Source organism: Tetrao urogallus (assembly GCF_951394365.1).
Source record: "Tetrao urogallus genome assembly, chromosome: 17".
Classification (NCBI taxonomy): domain Eukaryota; kingdom Metazoa; phylum Chordata; class Aves; order Galliformes; family Phasianidae; genus Tetrao; species Tetrao urogallus.
In genome coordinates, this window is record NC_136830.1 from 1,111,978 (window position 1) to 1,134,433 (window position 22,456).

Consider the following 22,456-nt stretch of genomic DNA (forward strand, 5'->3'; position numbering starts at 1 on the left):
AAACACAGGTGGCTCAAACGGAGGCCGGGGGTGAGATGAGCACAACAGACACAGAGGGATGAGGAGGAAGGAAGAACGTTCGCACCACAGGTCAGCGAAGGCGCTGTGTGATGCAGCTGAGTGACGGAGATGCCCGCGCTGCACGGTGCTGCGAGGCAGAGCCTGCTGGCAGCAGTACCAGGCCTGCCCCACACATAGCAGCGTCTTGAAATCAAAGGTGCCACCAACTTACCACGTTCACTTCATCGTTCCCTCAAGTAATAACCGCATTCAAAAACCAGAGTGAAATAATGAGGTAGTAATTACCCTCATCTAGCACAAAGCACTACTTGTTATCGTTAGCTTCTGGCAGATCAGTAGCATATCTGAAATACAGGTTTACTGAATCGCTCAAGTGTTTCTTTGAAATGTCAGAAAGCAGCCACATCTGAAGAGGCCCTCACTCAATCTTACGTTCTTACAACCTAAGGTTTGCTGCCACAGTCAGGCTAATTGCTTGTCAACTTCTCTTGATCATAGTAAATATGGAAAAACTCACGACAAAAGGAATGTAAAACAAAAATTGTAAATCAGTCCTATCCAAGCTGCAAGGAACAATAAATCAAAGGGATACTTAAAAATACATTTTAAAAATGTAAATGGGCAGGTTCTAAGAATGCATTCATTTATTTATCATGAATATAGTTTGAAGAATGTTAATAAAACTTTACACACACTGCTGCCTGACTGCTCTAACTAGAACTGCAAACCTTGCTTAGATGCAGAGAAACAGAAACAGCAGCCTGATAAACAGAACAGTGTCCTGGCAGCCGCTGGCATTCACTTCAGCCCCACAAAACTCTGACGTGGTCCCAATGGTTGTAAGCTGTCAGGAAAAGATGCCAGAAGGGATCTCAAGAGGGTTCTGGCAGATACGCCTTGTCATCCTGTTCTTTGTTATGATTTTATTTTTAATTATGATTTTTTTTAAACATAGATTAAAATTTGCAGGAGCTTGATTCCTTTTGAAACAAACTTCCAGAAACATGAAGGGGGATAGAGATACAGGAGGATGAATGAAACCACAAGCAATGTCACTCCTCCAAGCAGGAGAGCTCCATCTGAACCTGCTTCCAGCCTCCACGTCCCTTCTGTGCAGGAGGCCCAGACATGCCTCCAACGCAAGAGCTGACAGCACAACTAAAGGCATAAAACAGCACATCTCCTGGGAAGGGGATTAAACCAGAAATAATTTGTGATTGGTCTCTTCAGTTACATTTAGTTCAACACAGATGCTCTTATCTCCCCTTATTTACAGTGACAGGACAAAATAACAATCTGATCTTACAAACGCTGAAGTACTTCACTGAGGTTCAGCACAACCTTGTCACACAGCTGAGGGCGTACGATAAGCACAGGCCCAGGAGCTGATGCTGTCAGGCACCTCACCAGGCAGCTTCTTGATAATAAGCATCCCTTCATCACCAGCTTCAGCTCATCTGCAGCCAACCAGCTGTTCAAAATTGTTTGGCAGATGTGCACATAACCAGACCCACCTGAAGTCTCAAAGATTACAAGACCCCTTTTCACCCTGCCAGTGTGAGACAGCGCAGGGAAAATTCAGTGCAGTCACACCTCTTCTTGAGGAAGAAAAAAGCTATCCCACTTCCATGAAATCATCTTTTTCTTGCTAAATTCAGCCTCAATGAAGTGGTCCAGAAACACCAAGAGGGATTTTAAGCACTAGAATTACTCTTTTCCATTTCATGTGCATTTTGCAGTTATTTATAGGCTGATGAAGTGATGCGTTCTGCCTTGATCACAGCACAGTAGGGCAGTTCCCCTCTTCTCCACGAAGGTGAACTTCCTACTATGTTTAGGACATGCTGGTTTTGCCTACAGTTGTTTTCAAGACATACTGATTATTTCTCTAGACAAAATCACAAGTATACTACAACCCCAAACTGCTTTTTTTTTTTTGTCTCTTGTCTAAGACCTCTCTCCTTCCACCCCTCAGTTTTCCCATTTATGAGATTTTAAGATGTTTATTTCATTCTAATGATTACATTAACCACAATCCAACCACTGTATTTTTTTTCTGCCAAGTAACCGTGCCCTTACCAGACCATTCAGAGTTCAAATGTTCGACCGAGCAAAACAGCCGCAGGTAACCTTTAAGAAACAAACAGATTTTTACCTTCCTTTGTGGGGTCTTCCTCTCTCTGGCACACCTGCAGATGTCCTCCGGTTCACAGTAGAATAATCCGGATCCAGTTCATATCCTTCATCGTCTACCCCAAGGCTGCGGTTGTCATCCTCCAGCCCATAGGGCTCTGGCTGGAAACGTTCCGGCTGAGAGCGGTTCAAGTCAACACTGCTGCCCACTGGTACCTGAGGCTGGGCAACAGGACCATAGTTATCCCTTCTGCTCGGCAAAGTGAAGCTCCCGTCGTCCGGCCGGTAGCTGTTTCCTGGCACATAGGCGTAGCGAGGACGGTAGTTGACGCCACGTGACAAGCTGCCATAGTTATCTGCTAGGTCTCCATAACCATCATGACCGATGTAAGGTCGATACTGGCCCTCGTGGCTGTCAGGGTAGGAATCATTGTAGCTGTTGTAAGATCTGGTCAACGTGGACGACGCCTGTGGGGTGATGTACCGCTCCCCATTCTTCATATACCTTCTGTCTATTGAATCTGTGTAGCTGCCCATGGGAGACGAGCCATCCATCGACGGCAGGCCGTCGGGTCCAAGCGGGACCTGGCGCACTGTTCGAGTGGTGACTGTTTTGACCATTTTGGTGACCTGTGAAGTAGTAAACAAATACCTTAATTTTCTCTTCAACGAACGATGTAATGAGACTTAAGGGAGCCAGAACAGTAAATGAATACATGTAAGTGGATTACACGCTGGGAAGAACACACAACAAAACTGTTGGCAATTTTGGGCTTCCAATGCAAGTATTAGAGAGAAACAGTCATATGTAAATAACACTCATCTTCACAGAAACTGCGGAGTGAAACTCATACACCAAGAGCATCTGGAGCCCACACAGATACTGTGACCTGCAGCCTCCCACTGAAACATAAGGATTGGCACCAAATTGGGCAAGCTGCTACTAAACAAAAGAAGAGGAGTACACCTCTTGAAGCAGCTCCAGGTGCGTCCTCTCACGTCTTCACAGATAACCCCAAACAGGAGAAATTCACCCAAATAGTATTTCTTTTCCTAGAGACATCTGTGAGCAAATGATACTTCAGGCTAATGAGTTAATGAAATCCTGCAAGATGGCAAGCAGCACAAATGGCTCTCCACCAACAGCATAATTAAGTACCATCACAATGCTGAATAAAGCATAGCCAGGTACCAACACTACCTCAGTGTCTAATTTGGGCCACAGCTGAAAATTCTCAAAGGGATTTTCTTAGTAAGTCAGCTTCAGGAAAGATGCTACTTTCCACCCCCACCATTTTTTAATTAAAAATGCACACTGCAGTATCTAAAAAAAAGGAATTAAGAGTATAAAGTAATCAGTTTTTGACAGAGAAACCAACAATGGATTCTGCTCATTACCTGAGCACAATGCTCCAGCTCTCCATTCAGCACCAGCACAACTGCTGCCATGGCATTTATGAAACTGGACGACATTTAGGGATGAAAAAGATTTGGGGCAGCTTACAGTAGCCTTTTGTAATGTGGACATAAACAAGCGGGACACAGCTCAGCATTCTCCTAGTGAGTTTGAAACAAAAGTTTTATTCAAAGTCCTATGCTCATAAGTGATCTTTTAACAGGAGAAAATGCAATGTTTTCAGGCCTGAAACACGTGAGCTTTGCAAAAGAGTGACACAACTGGATAAAAAGGGCCAGGCTTTAACATTCTTGAGGTTGTGAACTGTTAAGGTGAATAACAGGAAGTAAGATAGCATTTCAGCAGTTGGAAAACTGATACTTCTGCACAGTAAGGAACAAAAGAGCAGCTTTCTCAATGCCAAGAAGAGTGCTCGTGTAACCACACAAAGCCCTTTCTTTCAGCGCTACTCAACAGAAGCCAGACATTCTAAATTGAGTTCCAAGTTCTCCTTCTCAAGGCATATGCTGCAATGCATGCACAGTTTGTCACGTGCATTTTTCACAAGATTTTCCAGGCCCGATAATGCAAGATACCCAATATACCATGAATGCTTGCAGCAACTGCACAAAAGAAGGAGCAAGCTTTGACCTTTCAGATCCCTGGAGAGGTGCTTTGCAGGAAGCTGTCACTATGGCACATCTTCAGCCACCATCACTGCTGCCAGTTTGGACACTTGCTTGTTTTCTCCTGTCTCATTTTTCTGGAGAATCGTTGTTGTTATCAGACAGGATGGGGTAACACAACACAGTCATGTCAGAGCAAGGACAACTGTCTACAGATAGTATGCATATACAAAAAAGACTAAGTAGAGAATCAGAACATTTGGAAAATCAATTCCTACGTGATTTGTGACTTTCATTTACATTTAATTAAACACAGTTTTTCCACCATGCTCCTGTCTACTACAGAGTACAGAGAACATAGAAAGCAGGGTTCATTTGCAGTTTTTCCCCAGTTTGCCTCTTTTTTGTTTATTTGAGCACAGACAAGTTTCCAGTGGCTGTGCTAGTCAAAAAGACTCCCCTGGCATCAGCCAGCATGCAGAAGAACAAGCTGACAATGTCAGCACAGCCTCACCTCCATCATTTGCTGAACGTTCCCACTATTAACAGCAGAAGGAATCAGCACAATCAAGAAAGCCTTGTCAGAAACATAAAAAGGAACATTTCACCCTAGCACAGAAGTACACATTTCTCATGGCATAAAAGCATCCAATAATGCCAAAGGTACTGTGGGAGGGGGGGTCAAATCAAGTCTGTTCATATTATGAGCAAGGGAGTATTTGCACTATGCCTCATTTGTCAGGGTTGGGCACGGAAACAGAAGATTTATCATGTGATAAACAGACGTTGCTGCCTACAGGACAATAAAGGCAAGCTTTTTGGAAGCAATTAGCCAGCACACAGAGGAAGGTCCATTTATTAGGCTTCCAAGCAAAAGAAAAACAATAAACCTTTATTTCAGGAAATCCAGCTCAAGGGAATGTTTCAATTATATTTCTTAAAAGGGGAGGCAGCCTTGGACAGCTGACAGCACAGTAATCTTCTCTCCCAACATTTCTGTGGTTTCCTTAATACCAATACATTAGCCAGAGAAAACGAAGCAATTCCAAGCGGGAGACCCGGCAGATGGTCTTATCTGCCACCTGATCCTCCAAATGCACCCAGTTATTAGCATGAACTCTGCTCTGTAGGTATGCTGTAGTGAACAATTTAGACACACTAGTTACTTCGAGACACTGCAATCTGACTTCCTCCGTTTATCTACAGAAAATCCATCCTAAGAGTTTTTTTGCTTGATTACAAATCAAAGGGTGCTCAGCTGCTTCAGTGCCACAGTCCCCCAGCCAGTCAAGAGCTTCTGATGGCCTCTCTACAAAAAGATTGAGTATGCTTAAAATACACGTTTGCTATTCTATATGTCATTAGTTATGTTCCTGGGAAGACATCTGTCTATAAGATACAAAGGAAATATCCGTACATTTGAAACAGTGTCTGTATTTTTCTGTTCCTTGTCCTTTTATTTGTCTTAAAGTGAGAGGAAAGCAGGCCTGAAGAAACCCAGCACTGGACTCACTGGTTGCACGTACAGGTGGTACACGTAGATTCCTCCACGTCACACTGCTCAGAGGGGGGAAAGACAGCGCTGAGATCTCAGTGGAAGAGTGCTGTCACCATCCCCTGCTGTCATCTCAGCAAGTACTTATAGCTCCCACTTTCTACCTCGTTATGGAGGTCTTTTGTTTTTCACTTTTGTACCTCCCAGAACTCCCCCCACTTCCCCCTTTCTCTGATGAATTAAGTACTTTATAAAAGCTGACATGGCTAAAAATTTTGTTGAAACTGCCATAAAACAGAAACAGATGAGAAAGAATGTGCAAGGATAAAGGTGTTCTGACGTTTCCGAGAGCTCATTTTTCAACTATGGACTGTAAAAATTCATCAGCCTGAGCAGTCTGAAGGTATTACCTTCCTATTAAATGCTGTGTAAGAACTCACCCCATAGGTTTTCAAAACAACAGCTCAAGTTTTTCCTCTGCAATTTTAAGCTTAGTGTTTGACTTTCTCAAAGGACCCTCAACTGTGGCAGAAATCCATTCCAGCTCTATTACCTAATTCCTCTTGAATTTTCTGCAAAGTTACAAAGAACTGCATCTCAGAGTAGCTGGCACCAACACAGCAGAAGAGTTCAAGTCACGAGCACCTTCCAGTTACTGCTGCTAGGAAAGGAGAGCAGCAATAATCACTGCTGGGAAAGACCTGGCCTTCTTCAGTATGAAGAAGACAAGGCAAATGGATGGCCTGGAAATGAAACAACTCTGTATACTGATTGATTTTACAGTTTGTCACCATAAAACATCTTTTTCAATGAATAAAAGTGACCCAGAGCTCTCAAATCTTCTTGCATTTCAACAAAGATAAATATGAAAGGTGCCTAAAGAAAGAATAAAGCAAGCATTAACAGGAGCACACAAATCCTGTTTGTTTTACTTCATTTCTCTTCAGCTGCTTTCAAACCAGCCTCTCTGACACAGCAGCCTCCTAGCAGCCCTCTCCCCAAGGTGACTTTCACTGTTGGAGTATGATAGGTATTTGGCTTCCAGAGAGATTATGAAGCTGAAATGAAGCATTATGTGATACATCTTTTGTGCAGCAAATGTTACGTAGGGACTTAGCCAGCACAGTACTAAGATAATAACAGTTGGGGGAAAATTACTCAGATATCTCATTTTTGAGAAGGCAGATGTTCTCTATTTAAAATATGTCAAATATTAAATTCTATTACGCTTCTTCCTGCTTCCCTGCAGCAGGCATCTTCAGAGACATGGGGGGAAAGCACAAACTGTCGATGCTTCTGCACTGAAGTGGTTTACTTCATGTATTATTGGAGAAAGGACCTCCGTAAACTATGGTTTTCAAACAGCACGGGGGGATTTGTACAAGAAAACGAGGAACAGCAGCACAAAGGATCATATGCATTTATAGCTTTTGCTGTGCTGCGGTTCAAGGGGAATCATTTATAGGCATTATTTTGTACAGCGTAGCAAAAATAAACAATAGTTTTCTTTTACAGTCCAAAAACACATACCAAATCACATGGAGCTGTCTAACCTCCACAGGGGGTATGCAGCAAGGAAAGCACACACTGGAAGATCCCTCTGGTCTCTTCAGTTCTTAAAAACACGGCCTATGTAACTTCGTCATGGGAAGCAATGTGTGGCACCACCTGCTTTGTACAACAAGGCTGGAAAATGCAACTGCCCCTGGCCAGGAGAACCTTCTAAGTACAGAGATAACCAAGACAGGTTCTGAGCCTTTCTCCAAAGAAGCTGAGATTAAGTGCAACAGCAAAGCATAAAACTTCTACTAAGCCTAACGTGTAAGCACAAACCTGAGTAATCTCAAATTAACTCTCACCCTCATGAAGTAACAGATAAGATCATTGCTGTAAGCAGATGTGAGGATTCCCCTCATAGGGAATGCCATTCCTTTACAGTGATAAAAAGCAGACACCACAATCAAGGCCACAGCTTGTCCCACTCCTTTCTGAACTCCATCATGCAAACAGCCACATAAATGAACAATCCTTATGCAAGTCTTAAAAGGCAATGTGTAACTGCATTGGCCTGTTCTACTGGGCAGATACCAAACCAGGAAGGATAAAATTTCTGCCTTGAGGATGTAATTTTACTGACATAATACAGTGGCAACGTACCTGACAGCCAAACTTCAAGGTCATCAAACTGGGCAGGTCCCAGCCCAGACAGAGTGGAAATGCCCTGACTGCTGTGCAGGCTCAGATAGGAAGCAGAGGCTCTGGGAGATGGAAACTGCTCAGTTATCCTGTGTGCAGGAGAGCACAGCACTGACCAGGCTGAGCACCTCAGCCCCTTCCCCGCACGTACCCCTCAGAGCAGGAACACTGCTCCTGCAGCACACTGCCTGCCCAGGGGATGGGTTTGCATCTCACATCACACAGAAACCCTCCTTCACTGTCCTCACCTGAACAGCAAGGTCAGAATTTTGTCACCACACAGAAGGTGCGAAGAAGTTTCATTTTCCCTGCAAGGCACTAACACATAACAGCACGACCTACAAAGCCACTACGATGATACCTACTAAAAGAGATAGTAAGTCAATGCCAATTAACTCCAGGACACTTAACCGTTGCTACGGACTTCCAACAACAACGGTTTGCATTTTCACTTTCACTATCAACACTATAAACACAAGTTGAAAATAACGTGATTAAATAAAAACACAAAGAAAATCTGATCTTGTTTCCATATCTAAGAGCTGTTAAACCTGTGCCATATTATCAGAGCAAGGAGAAGTCAAAACAAAACCATTCAGAGACAGCAACAACTTCAGCAGACTCAGGGTCTCTTTCAGCAGTTAGGGCTTGGCCAACCCCATCTGTGTTTTCACATTTCAGTGGCACTTTCTCAACAGCTGGATATGTACATATATAAATCTGTATTTATATATAAAGAGTTGGTCTTTTTAGCAACAAAAAACTAGGTAGCAGCTCCAGATAGAATGCAGGTTGCTCTGAAAGTAATGCCTCCTGATCATTTCCATGAAAACTACAACAGATGCAAGGAGTATAATAACAGTGTTTGACAGAGCAAATTCTCAGCTCCAGAACACCACTTGTCAGCACTACCACCACCATCAGCTGTGCAATGAACAAGAGCTGCATGCCACGCTCCTAAAAATCTGCACCAGTGGAGACAACCGAGCGTCACTGCTGCTGAAATGCACCACCCACCGCTCAATGTGCTCGCAGCCGCTGCTTGGTCTCCATCAAAGTTCAATAAGTGCTGGTGAGTGCCTCTGACAACGTGGGCCAACATAAATAGCAGGCATTACTTTTAGAGCAGCCTTCATATGTAAGTAGAGGTCAGCAGAATTATTTGAAACAACATAAAACCAGAGGAAGACTACTGTGCACCCTCTCCCCGTTCTGAACACACTACGGTATCGGGAATGAAGTACAGTTAAGAGAGGAGAATGCAGCTCTTTGAAATGGAAAGGCATTTGTAGGGATGTCATTTTTGCATTTTTTCCCATATGCAGACAGAATAGCTTGTTTTGGAGCCACCACTCAACTTTTCTCTGGGAAGATGGAAAAACAGCAGGTATTCTGCACAGGAGAAAATTGAACTTTTTCTGTTATGACAAAGACACAAATTTATCATTAGCATAACTATTTCAAACTATTTCATGTGGTTCTGTTATCTAGGGAACACTGCATGGCCTCCACTCTATTTTTATGGCCGTAGCTATTTTATTCCTTGGCATAGCAGCACTAACAGCCTCCTAAAAATATGCACTACTGTTAGTCCATATGAAAAGGTGTCCATCACCACTGTAATTTTACCTCTTCCTTCCTGCAAAGAACAGCTGTTGTTGCCAGTAGAAAGAAAGCAGAATTTCTTTCAAATGAATTACATCTGAAAAATGTCAGATTATTGGAAGGACTAATCACAATGTGTTATTTTTGGTTGTTTGTTTTTTAAGACCATCATTTCCTTCCGACAGAAGGAAAACAGGACAGTTACAACATTTAACTAACAACTTTTTAAATGGATGCTCGGTGTATGCAGAACCCACTGATCTCAGAGCACCAATGCTCAATCCCTCTAACCTGAGACTCCAACGTCCTCAACAGATACCTCAGACAGCCACAATTCTGGAATGCCAGAAAAATAAACACTGATTTATGCAACAACTTCTGTTCACCTCCTAACATAAAAAGCAGCTGGAAAATCTTTTTTTAAAACCACTGTTGTTCAGAAGTTTTTCAATAAGCAGTCACCCTTGATCTTTCAGAAGACCAAAACCTAATGAACATGTCAGCTCAACTTCCAAGGCCCAAATGTCAAGCTGTATTACTGCTGCAGAAATACCAGAAGCATGCAAGGCAGTAGCGAGCGTGCAGCATCTGCTCAGCAGAGATTGAAAATTCATCTTACGTGAAGGCTAAAAAAGGCAGCATGAGGAAAAGATACACAGCATCTCTGAACCTGAGGCACAGGTCACTTGATAACATACCTAGCTTTCCCAATGCATCAGGAGTAAAATTCCATTCACAAGAATGTTGCAGAAGGTAAATACTGCAGTTTTATTTAAATGTGATATTAATGGTTCTAGAGGAAGAAGTATAATTGCATACTATTATTACAAATCGTAATTAATTTGAAGACACGTTTCCAAGCACATTTTCCCCAGCTGTAAAAATCATTTACTCCATGCCCTTCCATCTCATCTAAGTCTCATACTTCCATATGTGTTTGCAGGGCAGTGCTGTGATCTGTGTCGGTAAAATAAAGTGAACTTTGAAATAATTCTCAGTCAAGGAATGGGTGCTGGTGTTTTTGTTTGGTTAACCTAGGTAATTTCTACTGCTCAGCTCACAGCTCCATGAGCAGCTGTATCAGCACTGCTGACTGAGAGCAAACCAGACACAAACTGACAAAAAAAACTTAGCTCAGCTTTGCTGGCAAAGAGAACACAGTGAGAATCACAGAGGATCACAACAGCATGATTCTCACCACTCGTTCTGCTTTCTTTTACTTCCTGAGCAGACGGTATTCTCTCATTTTCCTTGTTAGTTATTAACCTCTCACCTTGGTTTCAGTTCTCCTTGTTGTTCCATCCTCAGAAGTGACAATAGACACGTGGGAAGTGGGGGTGCCTGGATCTTCCTCCACAGTAACTGTTTCTTCCACCATTTCCTGAGGTTCTTGCATCATTGCTATAGATGTCTGGTTACTGGGGCTTTGTTCCTAAAGAAGCAAGCAAAAAAACCATTTTTCCCTTCTACCATCACAGCATGCATATCTTACTGATTTCATCTTTTTCAATCGAACAACACATTTTACCTAACAACTTGCAAATGGAGATTCAGAGAAAGAAGAATCCACTGTCTCAAAAAATGCCAACCATGCAACTATGCTATTATGGCTGAGCTCAACTTCGTAAATGGAAATCATGTGAGTGTGCTGTAATGAACTTTGTATTTATAGGCAACCCACTACGGGCTAACAGACTGCTGCCTTATATTTAAGCCTGTCTTAAGCTTCCTCTCCAGTGCCCAGTGTAGGTGGAGTGGAATTTTTGTACATAAAACATTCTTTCTGTTATGCACTGAATGAGACCATTGGGTTTCAGAGCAGTTTATCTTACACAACACTCAAAGTTTATTTCCATTTGATAAAATACACTCAGTTTCAGACTACAGAAGGCTATAAAACATCAAGAATTACTATAAAACTGACACCTGTCTCAAACTGTCCAAAGCAATGATAATCTAAAATAGATAGCTGAAAATTAACTGCTGAATTACGTGGAATGTTGCTCTTCTGACATCTTCCCTTTGCTGAGTGCAGAAGATTTACATGGCTATAAGCTCAATGAAAAGCATTAAGGGACAGACAACACTGCACAGAGAGAAACGAGCACAGGCCAGTTGTTGCAAGAAGGCTGCCCAAAGAGAATGCTTCTGCTTCTCACCAGCACAAACATCTGAACTTTCCTTTCTCTTACGCAATTGTGTCTCAGCACAGCAATCAGAGAAGCTCTCCTTTGGTACATGAACATATTTCAGAAGTTTCACAGCATGTGGCCAATAAAGACTTGGCTTACATACTGAGAAATAAGCCTTTTCTCCAGCATGATGAACCCTCAGCTATGCGAGACAGAATGGCAGACTGTTCATTTCATTGCAATCCCTGAAGCTATCATGGCACACAGGCCTCGGAGCCAAAGCAGGGTTCTATTTGCATGTCCTGTCAAACAGGCATACATAGAAAAGCTCTAAGGAATAAATGCATATATATACATTTACATACACACATTTTTCTTTTAATAATGGAAAGGAATGACAGAGGACCTTAATTTACAAAGTTAATATGTTTTTTCTAAAGAAAATAGCATAGGCAAACTCCATATACCTTTTCAAGAAAACAAAACGATTGAGAAGAAACAGTTGCCATACAGGAGCCAAGTCTAATTACATCAGTGTTTAAATATTCTCATTTTGTGAAAGCCTCCCCATCAGAGAACTGTAATGTTCTATTTTCTAAACATGAAGTCCCAAAGCTGCACTTTGTCCTGGCCGTGGACTTTGGACCGCCCTCCGCTGTGCTGCGCTCAGTGTAAGCCACAAAGCACAGCATCCTGATCTCTGCTGAGCAGGAGCAATGTACTCAGGTCTCATTAAGCTCCACTGGGAAAACGTGCCACTTAATCCTTGTATGATCAGTAATTCCCTTTGAAACAAGCCAAGATGCCCTTGATCAGTTTCTATTATTTACAGCAATGTTCTTACATTCTGAAATTTGGACTTGAGTAAGCCAGCTGTTTTCACTTCCAGGTAAGTCACGATAACAACCGAGACCGTGGCAGTAAGATTCAGGCAGCCATCTCAGTCAAAATGCAGAGCAGACAACCTTCAAAGGAGCTGTGCTGCACCACCAGCACAGAGATAAGCAGACACCGCTCCCGCTTCTATCGAAATTGAGAAACAACTCAGACAACGGAAACAGCCAGCCAGAGCAAGGCTTCTGAAATCCTACAGAAAATCTCCCCATTCAATGCTCAGCAACTCAGGACACACTCTTAATACTTCATGGTAGAGCTCAGATGCCTGGTTCTGTCTTCCGCCTACAGGTTCAGGAGGGAAACGAGCTCCTGGGACAAACACACAAATCCGCTCTTTATCCTGAAGCTATGAAATTACAGCTGCAGTTCAGCTTTCCCCAACCCACTGCAGAGCTTCCCTCCAAACAGAAGAACTTACACAGCACTGCAATACAGTGGAGACTCAAAACTTCTGTTATCTCTGTGCAATCCAAGTCTGGCTATGACCAAAGACATCAGTTACCATGTATAGATTCCTTTGTTGTACCTTGTCCTGGTAAACCTCCTTGCTGCTTATATGGCATCAAATGCCAAAACTGATTCAAGATGTGAGTCCTACTCCTTCTACACATGTATGTGCATAGGTGTATCCATCTTGTTCATTCCTAGCTGCACACTGAGGTGTTGCGATGAATTCATCTATTTTCCTTTTCCTCTAGATTCTCAGAAGAAAATTCTGCTTTGTGATAATAAATCTGAGGAGATTTCTGTCTGCCTTCCATATTTTGCTCCTTCTGCTTCTGCAATACTTTTCTTTATAAAAAAAAAATAAATCACCAGTCTCCCTTTGTATTCAGACTGCCTGTGGGCAAAGAAAAGCTTTAAAGGTGGGCACTTAAACACAAGTGAATTGCAAACTAGTGCATACTGACTTTAAATGAACACCAAGGCAGTTTTCATCCCATGGCTGCTTCTAAAGTGAAGTTTCAGGTACAGATCTGCATTCCTACAGGAGAAAGGCAGTGTTAGCAAGAGACTGTCCTAAGCATCGGAAATAAAAGCTTCCAAAGTTCAAGACAGATTTCCTAATACAGATAACTCAGCAGACCGCACCTCCTTGTGCTTTTACTTCTTAGTACGTGATCCAGTGAAAAAAGCAGTGAGCAAAGAGGACAGAACACCAGCCAACTTGCTTTTCTCTGAATTAGCTTGAGGAGGCAGCTCTTTGATCTCCACAACCAGTACTTGTTCCACATCAGTAACGTGCAGTTGTCACAAGCTAGCAGTAACACAGAAAAGATGCAAAGACTTTCTCCATTTTTAGTTTCCTCCATTATGGATTTTAGGTCATCACAAATTGCAAAAACTGGGACACCCTACCCCTCTCAACCACCTTCTTCAGTGCTCAGCTTCTAAGCCAGTATCTAGGGCGCTCTTGTTAAACACATCTCAGCATCTCAGATTCCAAACATTTGGCAGCTAAGCCTAGTTATCCAAAGTAAAACATAAATTACCAGATAGAACCGGAATACAACACTCCTAATGAATAATCCTACCAGTAATTCCCTGCCTGCTGAAGGCACGTAATTCCAGTTTAGAAAACCCACAAAGCAAAAGCAGGATGGCAATCCCCCTTCTCTCCCACAGCCACGACCCTGCAGCCCATCCCACGCTGCCAAACCAGAGGGGGTTGGTCCCCCAGCCCCAGAGGATCAGCAACCACCACACTGCTCCCCGTGGAGCATCTGGAAAGATGAAATCCAAAGGAAACTTCTTTCCAGTCCTCTTTAATGAGGGCCTGTCAGGATTCATGACTCTTCCTGCAGCCGACACATTACGCATGAGGTCCTGTTGAAATAATGGTGTTCAGCCCCTTCCACGAAAATTATGAAACATTAAGTTATAAGATCAGATTCTAACCCAGGTTAGAGCACTGGATACCAGCAGTCACAGTTTTTCTCCCTGCTTTTTGGAGTGCCAAATGAATCCCATCCTTCACTCCCATCTCCGCTATGCTTTAAAAATGCCAAGCTATTTAAACAGCAAAACGACATCAACCGTCAATTTATCCCCAGCTTGTAAAAGTTAAGTGCAGATGAAACAGCTAAAGACCTTGTAAAATAAGCAAAAAACACAATAATAGTAATTCTTGCTTTGTTAAAAAACAGAGTGATTTACTATTTAGGGCACATATCTCCTAGGGCTTATTTTGCATTAGAATACTACAGCTTCTGTAATCATCACCATCTCAACTCCTGGAGTTACATTTCCATCAAAGCAGCTACCTTCTATCTTTTTTTAATAAAAGAATAACCTCCCCTAGGAGGAACAGACATTCTACTTTAAAACAGTAAACAAAGTTCTTTATTTGCTGCCTATGAAACGATTTAAAAGAGTCTGGAAATAATATTAAATTGCAGGATATTATTACTTCCACTAAAACAGTCCCTCTTCAAACACAGGGGAAACACGTACATCGAATCATCATTCTCCCAGACATATCCTTTGTTCAGCAGACTGCAATGCAGACTATTCAGGCTACTGCTTACTCCAGGCTACTGTTAGATACCAAATTTGAAGGGTTCTGCAGAGCACAAAAGCAGGATTCTACATCAGTGGACAAACTTGTCCTCAGTTGCCCCGGCACAGACAAAGCTCAAGTGTATCAACTCCTGTGAAAAACATCAGAAGGCTGGTCACAATTAATGGCGTTGGACACCAGCGCTAATTGAATCAAATAGGGATTCTCTCTTCTGCCCTTCTTATGCTTTGTTTGAATTACTTATTAAAGCTTCAGTTTCTGCAAAGCATGAGACTGCTTACAAGTGCAAAGCAGGCAAACATGAGTTTTGGTCTGACACTCAGTTCTGACGTGGTGTGTCCCACGGATCTCCTTCCAGCTCAGGTCTGCGATTCTAGCTCTGATGTTCTCAGGCTGTTCTTTGCTGAAGAAACGTGGAGGAAAAAAGAAGAAAAAAGGCAACCGAGATCACCGTGTTCCTGGATTGAGAATATACATCAGATCGACATCTCCATACGGCACCAAAGTACAGAAAAGTCAGTGGTGAAATTAGCTTGGTGTATCTGTGGCGGATCTTTTTCCACACAGGATCTAGCTCCCCAGCTGCTGAAAACTCTTAAATCTGATTATCATCACATTCTCCTGTTCTGTCAAGCTCTGCTGGTTTCTTTGTTTGTTTTTGCTTGTTTGTTTTTTTTCTCCACCAAAACATCCCTGCTGTGCCCTCAGCCCTGATTTGTCCAGAGAGCATTCTGTGCACTGCAGCAGTTCCACAGCTGAAATCCAAGCAGGAGGCAGGGCACCTTCCTGAAGAATGAGAAGGCCTTATATTCAAGGGCTGCCATGCACAGTATTCTTCCAGTTCCAAAAGCAAGGTCCAGGCTATCAGCCCCAAGCACAGCCGCACAGTCACAGCTCTCAGGACTCTTCACAACCAAAGGAACTACTGCTGTACAAGTAGGACCTGCTGATATTGTGTTACTCAAGCTCCAGAACACCAAAATCCAGGTGGACTGGGCCATACTGAAACAAACCTGGCAGTGTACGACATTGGAAAGAGTTTGAAGGCAGGCAACGATTTCAAAGTGAGAATACCGAAGTATTTTGTTGCTAATCTCCTCTTGGTACACATACTTCTCTGCTTAAGCATAACCTGAAATTTTGTATATATGTCTATGTATGTATGTATGTATGTATGAGTTTACTTCAAGGTGCACCCAAGCACATCAACCTGTAACAAGCTTCAAGTGCTCTGCTGGAACTCTCTCCCAGCTCTACCCCAGGGCTGGTCAGCTCCAAATGAGGCAAAACTTCGGCTCTCCATGAAAGCAGGCCGCCCTGCCACGGGCACCAGAGTGAGCTCAGCTGCACACTGCAATGCCCGAGGTATTTCCTGAACACTTACACACTTCCTTTGTCCTTCAGAAACACACACGACAAGCAACTAACAAGCAACGCCAAGAGCTTTTTAAGCACCAAGGTTAAAGAGGAACTTTTCACCAGCTGAAAAACACCTCCCTCTACTACAGCAGTTGTGAAAAGCCACAGCGCAGCCTTTTTTTGCAAGCGGGTCTGGCAATTCACCATCTGAAGGCATCGCACCTTTCAGGGAAGGCAAGAGGCAGAGGTGAAGGAGAGGGAATCAAACCCAAACAAGGCCTGCAGTAGTAACATTCAGCCCCCAAACAGAGCCAGACACACTGGGGCTCTGTTCAGCACACGGTAACTGCCCGTCACAGGGCGCCAGCCCAACGGTCAACAAAGAGCTTTTATGCTATTTTAAACAATCTGAAGTGTCTCAGTTAATGGAAGACCGGGCAATTGGCCCTCAACTATTTCTAATTGACTGGAATGATGGATGAAGCTAAAGGGAAAGCTGACCCACTGAACTTTTCCATACAAAGCTAGAAAACGGAGGGAGATTGTAAACAGTTTATGAGAACGAGAAGTGGGAGAGGCAGAGTCCCAGGGGCCTTGCTCCTCTCAACCTGCTGAGAAGTTGTTTTAGATTGAGGAAAACAAAGAACTTCAACTCAGCAACATACAACAAAAAAACACTGGGGAAGAGCTAAACTAATAGGGTATTTTTCCCATGCTCCCCTCCCCTTTCCCCTGTAGCTACACAGCTCCGAAATGCAAGCTGGTCCTTTGACTCAGAAAGGGCAATTTGTCACTTTGACAAGCAAGACATCTCTCAGGGCTCTGTATTGCTTTGCCCTGCTTTTCAGATTGACTGGGTGTTAACCAAAGATGTCAGCCTCAACAGATGTGATAATACATACTTAAAAATTAAATGTTAACAATCCCACTGCCATAGAAGTAATGCTCAGCAAATCGAGCACACCAACTGATTTTCAGAACTGAAGCAATCACGCCTTGAAGAAGGACAGTCCTACCTCATCCTGACAGAGCAGCCTGCTGACCTAAACATTCCCATGAGGGATCTTGCAGGTAGGGAAGGGGATGCACAATAGGTTCAAACTGGCAGCAGCTACCTTCAGGCAGCTTAGCAGGGTATTCAAATGCACAGTAACGGAATTCTTCCTCTCTAGTCCAAAAGAATTGGAGTTTCAGAGAATAATTCAGATCTTACAGACTGAGTCATCTCCTTGCACACATCCAGCTCTTGACACTGATTACCTGTTGAATTACATCAAACTTGGGGTCTTTTGAAAAGCACTAAAGCTGAGGGATGAACCCAGGCCTCAGAACACAGATAGTAACACCCAGAACTGGATGAGTACCTCTGGTTGTTTGGAGCATGGTCAAAGAAAAAGAAAAAATAAAATAAAAACATGCCTGGAACACACAGTATTGGAGGTACCCTTATTTCTCCTAGCTGTCAACACTCTTCATCTGGAAAGCCTTCCCAGCAGGAAACCAGACTAAATGAGGGGAGAATGACTGTTTCTCACCAAGAGAGAGCTCAATGCAATTTGCTGTAATTTAGATCTGTATTTTTTTAGGTTGATCCTTCTCCCAAAGATAAAAAAAATGCAAATCCATGTCTTTAATCTTTGACCAAACTTGGAACAGTTCAGACCTGCTTCCTCTCCGGAGCCTTTCAGATGAACTAACCAAGGCTAAATTAGGGAGATTTTTAGTGGGATGAGGTTACATCATGGATTACAATTTTCCAGTAAGCTTTTTCCTCCATCTCCACCTGCTGCCTCTACAATGCTGGCATTAACAGTGGTGTGGGATGACTCATTTGTACATTCCTTTCTGCAAGACAGGCATTCAGCTCTCGTTTCTCCTTGACCCCACACAGTTTTAGTCATAAATAAAATTGATGCATGTATCACTAGCTATCAAGTCCACAAACTTACATGCACATAGGAGTCAGAAGTACAAGCTAGGTCCTTCATCTAAAACAGAAAAAAGAACTGTCAGTTCAGCAGAGTACAGCAGTCAGTTTCTCTACGCGCTCCGTGTGTCCCAGACTTTTCCCCAGCCACCTAAACACACCACTACTGTTAAACCAAGAGCTGCCAGACCCAGCTTGCCACTTCCAGGCTAACACATGCACTCCTCCTTGCACTGCCACAGCATTACCTTCAAGAACTGCATTTTGACCTAAATCAGATGCGAGCTGTCTCTGTATTCTTTAAATTATGACCAGGACTGGAATGTTATTTTAGTGTCCTAGCTGCTGTATCTGATCAGTGTTAAATTTAACTAATCTCATCTACCCAGAAGTTTGCCTGTAGAATTGAACTGCAGGACAAGAAAGCTGCATTTGTGGCAAAACGCGTGGGTACAACACAAAAAAACAAAATTGTTTTCATAAACTTAAGGGAGACAGAAATAACAAATGGGTCAGCAATGATTTTCAAAGCTTGAATTCCAGGGAAGTCGCTTCTTAAATAAATTATTCCTCATTCTAGGGAATACAAAGCGGCTGACAATAAATCTCATCACCTGTCTCAGAGGAATGTGCTTGCTGACATCTCCCACTACAAAGCACCAAAGCAGGTTTGCTCGGCATCAAGACTGCTTCAGTCTGAACAGCACTCCAAGAGTTCATTTCTTCCCTCTATCTCACCGCCTCCCCCCATCTCCACGCAGAAGCCGAGGTCTGAGCACAAGGTAGCAGGAATCCTGCACGCTGCTTCTGGCACAGGTCCGGCTCTCACTATTATGTATCCCCAGAGACCAAAAATGTGACAGCAGGAAAGAAACTCTGCAGGAGGTCTCGTTATGACTACAAGTCCATTTGAACACCAAGAGACACAAACAAGCCAACAAAGCCAGAGGCCAAACCATCTGCTGTAAATCTTCTAAATGGAAGAGATTCCGGCAGAAAGGCAAGCTTTCCCAAGTGCAGTGCATTACTGTGTTATTTCAACTGCCCAGGAGAGCTCACTGATGGCTTTTTTCAGTAGCCCGTTTCCTTCACACATTCTCTGTATTTCTTAGGACTGAGCTTACAGCCCTATTGTACATGGACAGTCTTCACAGACTGAAAAGGCAGCAGAGAGACTTGCCAAGACAGCGCTACACTAGCAATAGACAGTAGGTAGAGAAAGGGGGAAAAAAAAGGAGGGTGCAGGGAAGGGGGGGGGAGAGAATCCTGATTAAGAGCATTTCATCATTTCCATTTGGCATTTATTTGCACAGCCAGTGCTGGAAAGGGCTGCTCAGCTCTGCATCTACAGCCTGGCATGGATGCAGACAGTGCAGGGCTCCAGAAAACAGCTGTCAGAAGAGGAACAAGAAGAGATCAGAAGAGCTCTAAGATCAGAAAAGGCTCTTGTTCAGCCCTACGGTCCAAGCAATTCACCACACAGAGAAGGTCAAGGGTTGATCTGAGAACAGTTCAAGTGCCTAAAGGAGTGTCTTAGCTTCAACTGGGATCTGCCAGGTTAAACCACAACAAGGAGTAAGAGAAAGCTCAAAGAGAACCCTTCTCGCAGGTAAAGGTTCAATTAGTCCCAGTGTCAGGAAGCTGAGGGCTTACAGGGTACTTTTTGTTTCAAATTGTAGAAAGCAAGTAGTGTAAATAAGACGTATTTTCATGCCAGAATTATCTTCACTACTTAAAGATTAATTGGTCCAACCTATTAAAAAACATGTTCTTATTTAATCAGAAAGTTGACAATGAGAGGTGCTCAGGTGTATGCACACAAACACACCCGACTGTGACACACTTCTGCAGACTTTCCAGTCTTAGAGCAAATTATTCACAGCTTGTTAAGGATTCCTCCACTCCCTCCCCTTCCAGAAAACCACTCTTACATGTAATAAGGAGACTGCTATCAGCCAGCAAAGCAGCTCAGCAGAGGGTCCCAGTCAACACTGGTTTTCCTTATGGATTTCCCTCTCCTCTCACCAGTGACGCAGGGAACCACCATCTCAGCCATGCCAGCAGCGCTGCAAGTAAGGTAAATCTCCAAACCAGAGCACTGTGAAAACTCGGCTGAGAAATGGCCAACCACCCAATTACATGTACCAGAGTTTTTTGTTTTTTGACTATTATTTCTGTTCTGCGTACATTTGGCACTTTACAATGGAATTCAAATATGACAAAGATCAGGACAAAACACAGCCCTAGAGCTAGTGATGTAAGTCACTTCTTTCCAACAGGTGTTCAGAAGCCATTTCTCCAATAAACACACAGATAACAACAACAGATGACACTAGATGAAATTAAGGACTTGCTAATAACTGACATCAGAAAGCCAGACTCGCTCTGCAGGCTGCAATTCCCTTGGCCAGACAAACTGCAGCACTGCTGTTCCAAGCTGAGAACAAGCCAGCCAAACTTCACTACCACTCCTTGTTGCGTTTTATGCCAGGAAAGGGAATCTTTAATTTACCAGAGCAACCCAGCAAAGCTGAGGCTGCAAGTAGGACACAGTGTGTTAGCATCCCAGCCAGCCTGCTCATATGCTGGCCAGAACTGTGCATAATTCCGTAGGTACGGGCTGGCAGCAGGGACTGCCTTGCTTTGATGCCAACAAGCCTCCTCAAATTGGTCTCTTTTGTTACTCAGGATGGTGCAGGATACACAGTTTTCATCTGTTCTGGCAGAATGTGCAGCATCCACATACCTTGCCTTCTGTGCTTTAAATAAAAGGATCTGCCCTTACAGCCCACCTCCACTACTAACAGTTTGGCTGACAGAAGCTGGTTCTTCCAGCAGTCCTCCCGTAAGCATATCACAGAGTAAAAGCCTTGGAAAGCGTTAGCAGTTCTTACCCCAGCTATACGCACAGCCGTCTCTCTGACTTAAACCAAGTTGTTTCACTTTTCTTCCAACTCCTCACAGGCAATTAAAAAATAAACAACCATCCCACCCAGCCCTATGGGACAGCTGGCCAGATGCAGTCAGTACCAATTTAGTGGTGAGCCCACAACCAGTGATGAACACCCAGACATAAATGCTGTTCCTGCCTCCCAGACTCACTCTGAGCCACAAGGTTCCTCACAAACACACATTAGCGTGGTTCATCCTCATTTTTCCACCTTCTGGATTTACTCTAAGAGCAGAGCAGTGCCTTTTAGTGCCTTCCTGGAGTCCCCAGCAGAACAAAGCTATCTCCAATAGGTACTGCTGTACCAGTGAGCCAGGTCTATTCATTTGCACTAGCCCACTGTTCCTAACTATGATATTAGAAAACGAAGACATCCTCAGTCTGACAGAAATCCATAATATTTCACAGCTTGAGCTGTTCAATCAGGGGCAGTACAGTTACCAACAGATAAAACAAGCATGTAAGCGGGAACAGGTTTGGCAGGGAATAGGTCCAAAAGCAATGCTGGGAGCCAGAGGCACTCCAGGGAAAGAGGACAGACAGAGGCATTACAAAAGGTCCACCTCTAACCAGGGAGGGGAAAAACAAAACCAAAATGCACAGCAGGGATGGAGCAGGGCGATGGCAGGAAAAAAGGAAAGACGAGGAACCTGTGTACCAGAGAAACGATTCAGTCCTTAATGCCATGGTGTTAACAGTGCGTTAGTTCACCAGAGAAATCTCGAGACAAATGTGGGCTCCCTGCACACTACGGCATAAAATTTCCTTTTTAAGTCTTCCCAAACAACTCCATGTCATTCCTTGGCTTTTTGCTTGGCTTGCCTAGACTGGTTTTGCTGCTATGGACTCATAAGATGCATAACTTGCCCGGCTTCTTACAGACATGGAAGAGGATATGAAACACACGAAACTTAAATGAAATCTCAGCATCCAATTTTATGCATGTAAAAACATACACACAATAGACACAATGCCTCACTTGTGACTTGCTGATATTTACAGCTATGTTGATGTGATGGTGTTAACAGCAGCAGCCACTCTGCCAAAAAAGGACTGCAGAGCTGCACAGAAAGCATACAGGTGAACGAGAAAACAGAAACTGCGCATCCTTACACGGCTTAGCGCTGCCAAAAAGTCTCAACTGAATTCCTAACCTTCTGCGAGCGGACTCCTGTTGCATGGCTGTACAAGAACTGCT

At 43.4% G+C, this 22,456-nt stretch overlaps 1 protein-coding gene across 1 annotated transcript in view; it reads right to left on the bottom strand.

Annotated features, from left to right (window-relative positions):
- Nucleotides 1-22,456, bottom strand: part of ARVCF (ARVCF delta catenin family member) — a gene marked incomplete at both ends in the record, with an annotated part of 132,349 nt that overhangs the window by 62,833 nt on the left and 47,060 nt on the right. The window contains 2 exons of the mRNA XM_079543922.1: nt 2,177-2,784; nt 10,746-10,904. Of these exons, the coding sequence (XP_079400048.1) occupies nt 2,177-2,784; nt 10,746-10,904 (767 nt within the window). The remainder of the gene's footprint in view (nt 1-2,176; nt 2,785-10,745; nt 10,905-22,456) is intronic.